The sequence below is a fragment of the Dicentrarchus labrax genome, unplaced genomic scaffold, assembly GCF_905237075.1.
Source record: "Dicentrarchus labrax unplaced genomic scaffold, dlabrax2021, whole genome shotgun sequence".
NCBI lineage: Eukaryota > Metazoa > Chordata > Actinopteri > Moronidae > Dicentrarchus > Dicentrarchus labrax.
This window is the reverse complement of record NW_026136712.1, coordinates 11688435-11701161: the sequence shown is the minus strand read 5'-3', so window position 1 is coordinate 11701161 and position 12727 is coordinate 11688435. Positions and strand designations below refer to the sequence as shown.

Below are 12727 nucleotides of genomic sequence, written 5' to 3'. Positions count from 1 at the left end.
CAACGGCAACTTGAATTCCTGTGTATAGAGGACTCTGCACCACCCAGCAGTCTGTTTACTGCTGTTAAAACAAATTGTAAATCAACGCGGTCTGTGCCCGACAACATACGCTTCCGTTCTATACTGAAGTTTTCACAATATAAAAGATTTACTGGTGTATTGTCAGAAACAAGAAATGTGCAGGCAAACAAAGGACAGCAAATAATAAAGGATCAAATCCAAAGTTACCAGATTTTCAAATACAAATAAAAAAGACCTAATCGACGCAAGTATATAACAAGAAACATGTTATTTCTTTCTGTTAAATCAGGTGCGTTCTTACGGGCCAATAACAAATTCAGTGCTCTGTATCCACCACAAGAGGCCATTGTGCCTCACTCAATTGCAATTTGTGGCCATATCATCTGTCATGCATCTACTTTAACCGCGCCATATCTCCCCGCTCCCTTCTCTTCCTCATAAAAAAAGAGAAATAAAACTTGATCCTCCTGTATCTGCAGCCGGGGCTTTTCCTCTGCGGTGGGATAGTATGACACCCTGGCTGTCCCATTGGCATTCCTGTCCCCCTGCAATCATTCCTCTACTACACACTCACTTTCTTCTGTCCTTTATCATTCCCATGTATTACTTAACTAGGTTTGTTATCAGGTCTGGGGTCTCTGTTATGAGTCATTATTGGCTCTGCAGAGCTTTAGATACATGTAGACATATTGATGATGCAGTTCTGTTGCATAGAGTTCTCGTTCAGGATTTGAGTTGAGAACCTCGTGTTTCAGTGTGCCGACGTGTCTAACTCACATTCTCCTTGTGAAAATGCCAACTAACTCTTGTCCTAAATTATTTGTCCACCATGTTCCTTCTTCTGTCTTTCACTCTGTGTGTAGTTCACTCCTCTTACTTACTCTGGCTCAGCCACCTTCCTCAGCAGAAACCAGTTGAGCCGTCACTCAATGCACCCCCCCCCGCACCCCCTTTCTCCTCACCCCTTCCTCCCTTCTGGATGAGCTCCTGTCTCACTCTCTCACCTTCTCCCTTCGTCTTATTCCACTGACTATGCATGTTCCAAAAACAGATCTCATTTTCATCCACGATGCGACCCCCAACGCCCCCCCCTCTAGCCCCTTGCACCACCACTCTCTTGCAATACCTCCTATCCAAATCCAAGCCTTGTCCTCAGTTCCTGTCCAAGTCCACCATCTCACCTCCCCATTGCTCCACCTCGAGCCCCACCCGTGCTTCCCCCCCCCACCACCATGTCCTCCCATGCTGGAATTTGGAGGCGTGTGTCAGTGGGGTGTCCACCAATCCTGAGCCCTTTAGTGGTATAAAACCCTGAGTCTGTATGCACATATTCGCTCTTTCTGTCAGTCCAGCACTCCTGAATTGGAGGGTGCCACACTTCTAGGTGAGGGTGGTGGACCAAAGGTAAAAACTGCAGCAAACAACAAGAAGTAAAAGAGCGCGGATAGGAACGGTTAGACGGGGAATCTCTTGTCTATCCAGAAAGGATGGAGAACGCACACGCAAAGGGGCCGGCAGAATGCCTGGCTTACTTCGGGGTGAATGAGAACACCGGACTCACTCCCGACCAGTTCAAGAAGAACCTGGAAAAACACGGCTACAATGGTGAGAGAGTGGGGCAACTGGGATGGGGAGGGAGGCCTACTGAAAGAGGAACTCGCAAAGTAACTGTTTGGTAACTAGGCCACATTCAGAAACTTGTTGCTTCACAGTTAAAGAAAGATCTGAGTGTTTGCATTCAAACTATTCCACAGAATACTTTTGCCAGGACAAGTGTTTTCTCGAGTTAACACCAGCGGAGTTTCCACAGATACTTGTTGGGTCGAGCTGGGTTGAGTTTTTTTTGCATGTGATACTTTTTTAGAGAGGAGTTGCAACAGCTGGTAGAAATGCAGAGACATTGAGAAGCAGAGACTTTGAGGGCTTTGAAGGGCTATTTAAAGATAGCCAAAGAAGATGGCTGGAGAGCGAGAGAGACAGGTGATGGCTCAAGAAGCTTCCTGGGTGATATATGGGGCGGGCATTAACAGGAGAGATGGATAATTTTAGGCCGGGTTAAAGAGGAGGTCCTTAGATGGATTAGGGCTAAATGACCCGTAATATCATTGCTAATCAATAACCAATGGAATGGCAAATTAGAGAGCAAAGGCTGTGTAATGTGGCAGCAACATTCTTGTTTCTGTTGCCTTGGAACATTATAGTGAGCTGCCATTAAACATGTTTTAATGTTGTTTCAAAAATAAATTCAGTTTTATCTGAGCACACTTTTTACATACAGCAGGTCTAGACATTATAAACCCAACAATTCCCACAGTTAAGGAATTTATAAAGTGAACAACCACTGCAGTGAGGGTTGGAAGCTGGTAGCAGGTAGCGTCACCAAGTGTAACTGTGGGGTTTTTGAAAGAGATGGAAGTTTTAGAAAAGGAAAAGAGCCTGAGTTCACATATATTATCTTAAGCTTTTTTTTCTCCAATGTCTTGTTGAAAATATTTTTTGTCCGAACATTAACAATTTTAACTAACCGTTCTTTTTTCCTGTCTTTCTGTCTCCACACACTTTCTCCTCTAACTCCAGAGCTGCCCGCTGAGGAGGGTAAGTGTTTATCCAGCCACACACGTACATCTAGAACAAGAACTTACAGACACCTGATTTGACCCAGATGGCAAGACTATCATTAAAACTGCCCCTCATCCACAGCAGGGTTGTAAAAAGACTGCCTTTTGATTGTGTGTTGCCCAATTGCTAATGACTCGCAGTGTATATTATATTTTCACTATCATCTTCAGCAACAAAGATCACAAATCCATACTATAAACATTTCCCATAGCACTGCAGTACAGTTTCACTTGCATATGTCAGTAATAGATTTATATTTTATGATAAATAATTATATCTTTGTTGTCTGTCTCGCTCAGGTAAGAGCATCTGGGAGCTGATTGTTGAGCAGTTCGAGGACTTGCTTGTCAGGATCCTGCTGCTGGCTGCCTGCATCTCTTTTGTAAGTAAACAAGTGTTAGTCTTTTATATATATATATATATATATATATATATAAATCATGTAATTTTAAACTGTGGTTATTCCTGTCATGCTCTCTTTAAACTCAAGTAGCAGTAGTAGGGTTTGTAGTAGACATAATAGTAACAACAAATTCCAGACACTGACGTCATGTGGGATCAGACACTTACTTCCTTTCTTATATTTACATTTTTGGCACAATAATCTCTGACCCCCTTTAACATTCTTTATTGCCATCTTGAAACGGGCAATTAATTGCATTTAACTTTAAAACCCATCACACAAACTCTTCCAGTAAGCATGCTGCACTTCATCACCTCTGTCTGGTCACTTTGTCAAGATTACTCCCCTCCACCCCTGCATGTATTTTTGAGGACGACAACTTGAGAGGAGGGAGACAGATTGCGAGGGCTTGTTGGAGGTGTATTAATTCCTATGCCCAGCTTTCACCCCTTCGGGCAGCTGTCATGATGGCCTTAGAAGGCGAATATTGAGGAGCCAGTGAGAGACGGGGGTCAGGAAAGTATAGGGGGGCTGAAGGGTAAGGGTTTATTTTAAGAAGGTCCCAAGCTGAGGAGAGAAACTGAATCCTTCGGGAAAGGTCAGGCCTGAAGGAAGGAACGAAGGGCCTCCACAGAGAGAGGGTTGAAGTCAGAAGGAGCAAGGAGTTATGGGACACTGAGATCACATTAATATCAATTGTGCAATTATATTATGACATATGAAAATATTATCAAAATAACAGGCGTTAACATGTGTATTAAACATATTTACACATACATGCATTTTTTTCTCTGTTACTGATTTGCTCTTTACCACTCTGACCTCAGGTGCTGGCCTGGTTCGAGGAAGGTGAGGAGACCGTCACCGCCTTTGTGGAACCCTTCGTCATCCTTCTTATCCTCATCGCTAATGCCATTGTTGGAGTGTGGCAGGTCAGTGGCGAGGCCCAGCACGTTGAGCAATGAGACATATCCATTGCACTGATGACAGAATGTACACAGGTTCCAGTTAATGCTGTGTTTTCTACCCAGACGTGGTTGCACAACTGTAACATTATCACTTTCACGGCCTTGAAGCTCAAAATAGTTGTATATATTGTTATTATTGTATAATAGTGTGTGCTCTAAATTTGCTGTTACAACACAAAGTAAATCTTAAATCAACAATATTATTCTCCCTAACACCAATTCAGGGGATAGATGACTCACATTATGCAAGTAATGCTGTTGCATGCCATTAAGTAATTGGCACTGCTGTCAGGTATCAGTCACTATGAGAACTTTGTTGTTATCACATCCCCGCCAAGTGTCTAAATCAGCTGCTTCGTTCCTGTTTTTCTCATTGAGAAACAGAACTGGCTTTTGCAGCCTGCTATTAGAAGAGTTATGTTGTGTGTCTCAGATCAAATTTTATCACTCCAAATACTAGTGCCTCAGTTAGATGATCCCTGCGCCACTTTTCACACTTATTCTTTTTATTTGAAAAAAAGACAAGAAGCAGTATATAGTAACTCCAGATAAAAAAAAGCGCACATCAGATCATAGATTTGACCTACTCATGTGTCATCAGTAGATTGTGTATCAGTGTGTAATTGCTGTGTGTAATGGCTCAAAGCCTGCTAGAGGACATTGCCAGTGCCAGACCAAGGTCAAAATGAGTATGGTTTACATTCAAGCAAGGATAAACAAGCGTGCATTATGGTTTTTTTTTTCTTTTTCAAAATGTATGAATTTGTATTGTTATTTTAGCTGACTGCTTTTTCTTGTTTTGACTTTTTAATGACTGTTTGCATCTTTCTGTCTGTGTGTGCAACAGGAGCGTAATGCTGAAGATGCCATCGAGGCTCTCAAGGAGTACGAGCCTGAGATGGGCAAAGTTTACCGTTCTGACAGGAAGAGTGTGCAGATGATCAAGGCCAGAGAAATTGTCCCTGGAGATATTGTGGAGGTGTCCGGTAAGAAATGTCAAGATTGTCTCTTTTTGATAATTATTTTTTAAAGGGGAAGTGAGTTACGTACATTTCTGTTAAAGAAAAGAAAGATGGACACACATTCAGCATGTATGTGTCTGGTGTCGGCTGATGGCAAAGCCTCGTGTCTTTTTAAGGCAATGTGAGCGAGGCAGGATGGAGTAGCACTGCTGTGAAAACATGCTGACTGAAGGAAAGCAAAATCAGGAGTATAAATACCCTCACTAGCACCTGCCGCACCTCTTCTCCCCTCCCTGCCATTGCCGACGTCTGTTCATTTGTCAGTGTACACCTGTTGCCTCTAGCCGGCTGTCCCCACCCCCCACCCTGTGTGGTTCATTCTCATTGGGTCATGCACGTGTCAGCTTAGGTTTTGTATCATTATGAAATGCATTGGATGGGTTAAATATAAAGTTATTCTGAGCATTTGAAATGACTGTCACTTGAAAATCACAAAAAAATAAGACATTTCCTGAGAGGTGGTGTTCAAATATACGAAGCCACCATAACTGCATTTATTTTATGTTTAATGTAAATAGGAAAAACAATTACACATTCTATGACAAAAAAATTTATTTAAATTCTGGCTTTTTCCCACAGTTGGTGACAAAGTCCCAGCTGACATCAGGATTGTTTCCATCAAGTCCACCACCCTGCGTGTTGACCAGTCCATCCTTACTGGTAGGCTTTCAAGAAACCTCAAATCTGCCTAATACGTGTTTTTCCATCTTATCTCCAGTTGCAGTTTTGAGATAATGTTCTGTTTTCTCCCTCACAGGTGAGTCTGTCAGTGTGATCAAGCACAATGAGGCTGTTCCCGACCTCAGAGCCGTCAACCAGGACAAGAAGAACATGCTTTTCTCTGTAAGTGCCTCACCAACATCAATATTTTATCTTCTCCGTTGCAGGCATTTTCTTTCCCCCTGTTATTCATTATTTAATGTCCCTAATACTACCTGTTTTCTTACCTTTCTCTTCTTCGCTCCTCTGTAGGGCACTAACATCGCTGCTGGCAAGGCCATCGGTGTTGCTGTGGCCACCGGAGTCGCCACTGAGATCGGCAAAATCCGTGACCAGATGGCTGCCACCGAGCAGGAGAAGACTCCTCTGCAGGCAAAGCTGGACGAGTTTGGCGAGCAGCTGTCCAAGGTTATCTCCCTGATCTGTGTTGCTGTCTGGGCCATCAACATTGGCCACTTCAACGACCCCGTCCACGGTGGCTCATGGATCCGCGGTGCTGTCTACTACTTCAAGATCGCTGTCGCTCTGGCTGTGGCTGCCATCCCTGAGGGTAAGGGAGGCACTTCATCAAACCAGAAAGAGACTTTTTGTTCCTCCACTGCTGGTTTATCACACTCACAGTTTTCGCCAATGTCTCACAGGTCTGCCCGCTGTCATCACCACCTGCCTGGCTCTTGGTACCCGCCGTATGGCCAAGAAGAACGCCATCGTCAGAAGCCTGCCCTCTGTGGAGACCCTGGGCTGCACCTCCGTCATCTGCTCCGACAAGACCGGCACCCTCACCACCAACCAGATGTGTGTGACCAAGGTGGGTATCAACGTTATTCCCGCTCAAAAGGGAAATTGTGTTTCGACAGTTTGTCTATAAAACTACATCAGACACAAGTAAAACTTTCTTTCTTTCTTACGCCACAGATGTTCATTGTCAAGACTGTTGAGGGAGACCATGTTGACCTTGATGCCTTTGACATCTCTGGCTCCAAGTACACCCCCGAGGGCGAGGTGTAAGTGATTTTGTCCTCATTCAAACCCAGCATCCATCATACATTAAGTGTACATGAACCATCTCTCATTTATTTGTAATTCTCTCATTCAGCTCCCAGGGAGGTGCCAAGACCAACTGCAGCGCATACGATGGCCTGGTTGAGCTGGCTACCATCTGCGCCCTGTGCAACGACTCCTCTCTGGACTACAACGAGGTAAAGTCATTAAGTCATGCAGTATGTTTGCTACGCTGAAACCTTATGGCCTACCCCAATTTAACCAGTTCTCTCCATTGCCCTCCTTTTCTCCAGTCCAAGAAGATCTATGAGAAGGTCGGTGAGGCCACTGAGACCGCCCTGTCCTGCCTGGTTGAGAAGATGAATGTGTTCAACAGCAACGTGAAGAACCTGTCCAGGGTGGAGAGAGCCAATGCCTGCTGCTCCGTAAGTTTCCTCCTGCCATTTGCTACATGTTGAGGATAATTCACATGTTTATTATCAATACAGCTATTTGTGAAAACTATTAGTTAATTGGATCAGTGTGTGGTGAGGTGACTGCCTTTTTAATAAAAAAACCTTTTATCTTTGTGTCCTCCAATAGGTGGTTAAGCAGCTCATGAAGAAGAACGTTACTCTGGAGTTCTCCCGTGACAGGAAGTCCATGTCCGTGTACTGCACTCCTGCTAAGGGTGATGGTGGTGCCAAGATGTTTGTGAAGGCTAGTTTTCCTCTTTCTTTCCTTCCTTCTCACAGCCTTTGGTCAGACATAGTGAGGCATTCAACATAACACAAAATAATCATCCTGTTGTCTCCACAGGGTGCCCCCGAGGGTGTGATTGACAGGTGCGCATATGTGCGTGTTGGAACCACCCGCGTGCCCCTGACCAATGCCATCAAGGACAAGATCATGGCTGTTATCAAGGACTGGGGTACCGGCCGCGACACCCTGCGTTGCCTGGCTCTGGCCACCCGTGACACCCCACTGAAGATGGAGGAGATGAACCTTGAGGACTCAACCAAGTTTGGCGATTACGAGGTGAGAACCTGACGGATTTGATGTTGAAATGTGTGGATACACGTGAAAACATGGATTGAATGACTCCATTCACGCTTCTCTCCTCAGACTGACCTGACCTTTGTTGGCTGCGTGGGTATGCTGGATCCCCCTCGTAAGGAGGTCACTAGCTCCATTGAGCTGTGCAGAGCTGCTGGAATCCGTGTCATTATGATCACTGGTTAGTATTATGAGTAGGATGAATTATTAATACAGAAATGTGCTGTGATGTGTCCACCTGTAAAACATTATTATACATTTTTATTTATTATAAACTAGGAATTCTGTATTCTACATGGTATTTTTTACAACAATTGCTATTTTGAGGGGAAAATCTGTTAAAAACAAAAGTGTAGCCTAAAAATGTTTTTTGATTAAAATATAATGAAACTTAAATGTATTTAATAATGCTGAACAATGCCTCCTTTTTAAAAAATGCCCTGTATATGACAGTATATTTTAGAGCTTAATATGTCTTACACCACAGACGTGTGTTGTTATACAATCCTTATTGTGCGTATCTGTTAAAACATCCACTGCAATCATTTGTATCTACAGTTGACAGATTTTAAAACAAGTGTAGATAAAGTTTATGTGTTTCACCTCAGAAACATCCGTCATTTCACTGACTCTCCACCAAACTTCTCCATCTCCATATTTCAGGTGACAACAAGGGAACCGCTATCGCTATCTGCCGTCGCATTGGCATCTTCACTGAGGAAGAGGATGTTACTGGCAAGGCCTACACCGGACGTGAGTTTGACGATCTGCCCCTCCATGAACAGGCCGAGGCTGTGCGTAGGGCTTGCTGCTTTGCCCGTGTGGAGCCATCCCACAAGTCCAAGATTGTTGAGTTCCTGCAAGGTTTTGATGACATTACTGCTATGGTAAGAGCTCCGCAGCGTACCTTAACTTGACAGAAACAAAGCACATGTAATACTGTACATGTGTGTAGTTTGAGAGTAGTTTTTAATTTCCTCTTCTCCAACTTCCAGACTGGTGATGGTGTGAACGATGCCCCTGCCCTGAAGAAGGCCGAGATCGGCATCGCCATGGGCTCTGGCACTGCCGTTGCCAAGTCTGCCTCTGAGATGGTCCTGGCTGACGACAACTTCTCTTCCATTGTGGCTGCTGTTGAGGAGGGCAGAGCTATTTACAACAACATGAAGCAGTTCATCCGCTACCTCATCTCCTCCAACGTTGGTGAGGTCGTCTGGTGAGTGGTGTGACGTACACTCTGCACCTGAACGCCATATTTCAGCCATCTTTCTCTCTGTCTCTGGCTAACCTCAGTTTGTTCTATTATTTTCTTTTTCACTCTCTCAGTATCTTCCTGACTGCTGCCCTGGGTCTGCCCGAGGCCCTGATCCCCGTCCAGCTGCTGTGGGTCAACCTGGTGACTGACGGTCTGCCCGCCACTGCTCTGGGCTTCAACCCCCCTGATCTGGACATCATGGGCAAGCCCCCACGTTCCCCCAAGGAGCCCCTGATCTCTGGCTGGCTGTTCTTCAGATACATGGCTATTGGTGGTAAGTAAGATTAGATTTGTGTGTTTGGATTTAGTTTCAATGCAGGAAAAACACTTGCCTACACTGATGCTGTGGCCTTTTTCCTGACAGGATACGTCGGTGCTGCCACTGTTGGTGGTGCTGCCTGGTGGTTCATCTATGATCCCACTGGCCCCGGTGTCTCCTACTACCAGCTGGTAAGTAATTTATTTGATGTTGTCTTTCACAAACACATATTTACGCAGACACTGAATAACCTCAACTTTCCTCCGTGCAGTCCCACTTCATGCAGTGCCATGATGAGAACGAGGACTTTGTTGGCCTTGACTGTGAGATCTTTGAGGCTTGTACTCCCATGACCATGGCCCTGTCCGTGCTGGTCACCATTGAGATGTGCAACGCTCTCAACAGGTAATTTGTTTTAAAATGAAAATACACCAGGCTTCAAGTTCAATGACACACTTAATTCCAATTCTCATAATTCCTTCTTTCTTTTCTTTTTCAAGCTTGTCTGAGAACCAGTCTCTGGTGCGCATGCCCCCATGGAGCAACTTCTGGCTGCTTTCTGCCATGACCCTCTCCATGTCCCTGCACTTCATGATCATCTATGTCGACCCTATGCCCGTAAGACAGCCGCCAGTGCTCCCTACTGTTTGATTTAGGAGCTCCAAATCTCCCAGTTCTAGGAATTATATTGAAATATTGTCCTCTGTGACGTGTAGTTTTTGTTGTAGTTGCTTTACACTGCAGTTTCGCAGCAGTTCTGACTGCCACTCTTTTGCCCCCTAGATGATCTTCAAGTTGACCCATCTGAGCGTAGATCAGTGGCTCGTGGTCCTGAAGCTTTCCTTCCCTGTCATCGCCATTGATGAGGTGCTGAAGTTCATTGCCCGCAACTACGTTGAGTGTAAGTAGCCTTGCATTTTTTGCATTCACTCTTAACATATTGAAAAAATAAAGATGTACCTTATTTCCTAAAATAACAGTTATGATCTCTTTTGAGAAAACTTTAATATCATTTTAATCATTAATACTGTTTTTTGTTAAGTATTTGTTTAATATTATATTAATATTCATCCTTTACTGTCATTTAATTTTATCACATCATCCCTTCATCAATCTACAAATCCATCATAAGTTCTATAATGCCTGTTTTCACATGTCTGATCTTTCTCATCACTATCTATCTATCTCTTACTATCTCCTCTCTCCATTCAACATTAACTCACTTAACCCCTATTTGTTGATTTACAGACTAAATTCAGTCAACCAACCACCGTTAGCCTGTAACTATATCAAGGTATTCTATGGCTATCAGTGTATCTATATTTTGTGTGTATGTTAGTGTATTCTTTTGTTTTGGCGTGTATGTTCCTGCTCCTATGCAAAGCTGTCTTCATTGGTGTCTACTGTATTTTAGTATCACTCCGCTGTTGATGTGCATCTCTGGGTTCTCCCTACAACTTAATTACATAATTATAAAATTAATCTAACCTCTGTCACAAATTGACACGGTGGCACGATGACTAACAAATTGGGGGATCTCTCAGCGCTGCTATCTGTATCCAATGTCCTCCTTTGAGCTCTGTTTGTTGTTATTTCTGTACTGTACTGGCTTATGAGATGCCTCAGAAGGCAAGTTTATCTCCTCTGAGTTGCTGCAGTCAATGTCAGCATTATAGCCTGTTTGTTGGGTTGTTTCTGTGTGCAGTAGTGAGTCCCAGTTCTGGTACCACTTTTGGAAAAAGGCTTGATATTGTCAGTGTCCCACAAAACCCTTTGGCAACACTTTATTTTAACTCTCCCAATCAGCATTTATAAGCAGCACATACACATTTGAAACACATTATAATGTAGTTTTAAGCAGATAGAAGTGTTTATTGATGTAGCTGTCAACAGATTTATCTCTTATGAAGCCATCCATAACAGGATGCTGGTATATACGCAGATACTGAATGGCAAATTATAATATAATACAACTGTTATATTATATAAAATATGTCTTAATAGGAGTTATAATTGCTGAAAATATATATATCTTCTTTTAACTATACTATAATATGTTATAAAATGTGTATTTTATGTTTACATACTGCTTATAAATGATAGGGGTTAAAGTGTTCTTCTTCTTATAAATATTTGGGAATTTAGAAGGAGATTGCCATGCTGTTCATATAAACCAACTAGTTCTTGAAAAGAAGAAAATTTCCTTCCTGAAAGTGTGTGTTTTCTGTGATTATCATTCAGGTGTGTTCAAGCTACATTTGCATCTTTTTTTACAACATTTACCTTAAGGGGCAAGTGGTAACAGTTTGTCCCATTTAATGAGCTTTAACACTGGGGGGGGGGACAAACCGCCTTTCCAAAAACTAAATGTACTGAAAATGAAATCCCACCCAGCTGGAGCTTCAACTTTGAAATGTTCAAAGCCAGTTTAACCCAGACCTGAGCTTTCTCCACGGTCCTCTCATGTAAACACAGCATTATTATTGCATTGCTCCTCAGCTGACTCAGGAAGCTTGAGCCTGTAGGTAAAAGCAAAATGCTTCCCATTGTCCCGCCACTGACGCTGAAATAGTTTACTTGCTGCTTTCAGTAGATTTAATGATTATAGATCACATCTAGCTCTTTTAGTGGAATTAGTTCTAACGCTTAGTAATGATCACATGTTCGTCTGCAAAGATAGTTTAAGTGCTGGTCTGCTTAAATTGTCAAAAGGGTCATTGTGTGTGTGACCAAATCATGTGTCCAATAGTCCTTTCCCTCTCTGATTTATCTATTTTCTTTTCTTCCCCAGGTACAGAAGCTATATAGAGATGTAGAAGAAGAGGATCTTAAGGGTTGGAGAGAAAGAGGTGGAGAAGAGAGAGAGGAAGATAAAAACCAAAGAGGGGAGTCATAATGAGCCAACCAATAGAAGAGAGGGGAGAAAACACAGGAAAATGTACAAAAAAATAGCCTCTATATAAGGAAGGAGATTGAATTAAAACGAGGGAAGTATCCCTGCTGATAAAGTATTAAAAATATTTAAGATTTTATTCTAAGAAATAAAGTATGTATTAAAAGTGATTTTTTTGTTAAACTTGGATATCCTCAGCTGTTGTGTTTTTGTGTCCTCTGTCCATTTTCATATGATTGACTTTCCAGCTCATTATTTTTATTCTAGTCTTTGTTGCTCGTGTCTCGTGCAGCCTCCCTGCTTTGGCTGGGCTCTGTACAGTGTGGTGTAGGGTTGCAAAATGACTTCATATGGGCAGAAAAACTTCATGCCTCCAGCTGCCAGCGCTCTCTATAGGCTCCATGCAGTCAGCAGACTCTGTTGGAGGTCTCATGACATAAAATGGGCATGTCCACTCAGTCACAACACTTTTGGTCTTATATATTGTTTACGTGATAAGCTGCAATAAAATGATGATTACCAACTCATGT

The 12727-nt window shown here is 43.0% G+C and overlaps 1 protein-coding gene across 2 annotated transcripts; it reads left to right on the top strand.

Moving 5' to 3' along the window:
* Positions 1-1349: 1349 nt before the first annotated feature.
* Positions 1350-12724, top strand: atp2a1l (ATPase sarcoplasmic/endoplasmic reticulum Ca2+ transporting 1, like). 2 transcript variants are annotated; one of them, XM_051416643.1, is made up of 24 exons: positions 1350-1626; positions 2599-2616; positions 2940-3022; positions 3871-3975; positions 4859-4997; positions 5613-5693; positions 5791-5876; positions 6006-6303; positions 6395-6561; positions 6669-6757; positions 6850-6952; positions 7049-7180; positions 7338-7454; positions 7554-7772; positions 7860-7971; positions 8454-8677; positions 8786-9006; positions 9117-9319; positions 9410-9495; positions 9576-9709; positions 9805-9922; positions 10088-10205; positions 10553-10598; positions 12096-12724. In XM_051416643.1, exons 1-23 carry the CDS (start codon positions 1509-1511, stop codon positions 10555-10557), a joined length of 2976 nt encoding a protein of 991 aa, XP_051272603.1. In that variant the 5' UTR covers positions 1350-1508; the 3' UTR covers positions 10558-10598; positions 12096-12724. The 2 variants fall into 2 exon arrangements, with proteins under 2 accessions (XP_051272603.1, XP_051272602.1); XM_051416642.1 differs by lacking the exon at positions 10553-10598.
* The last annotated feature ends 3 nt before the right edge of the window (positions 12725-12727 follow it).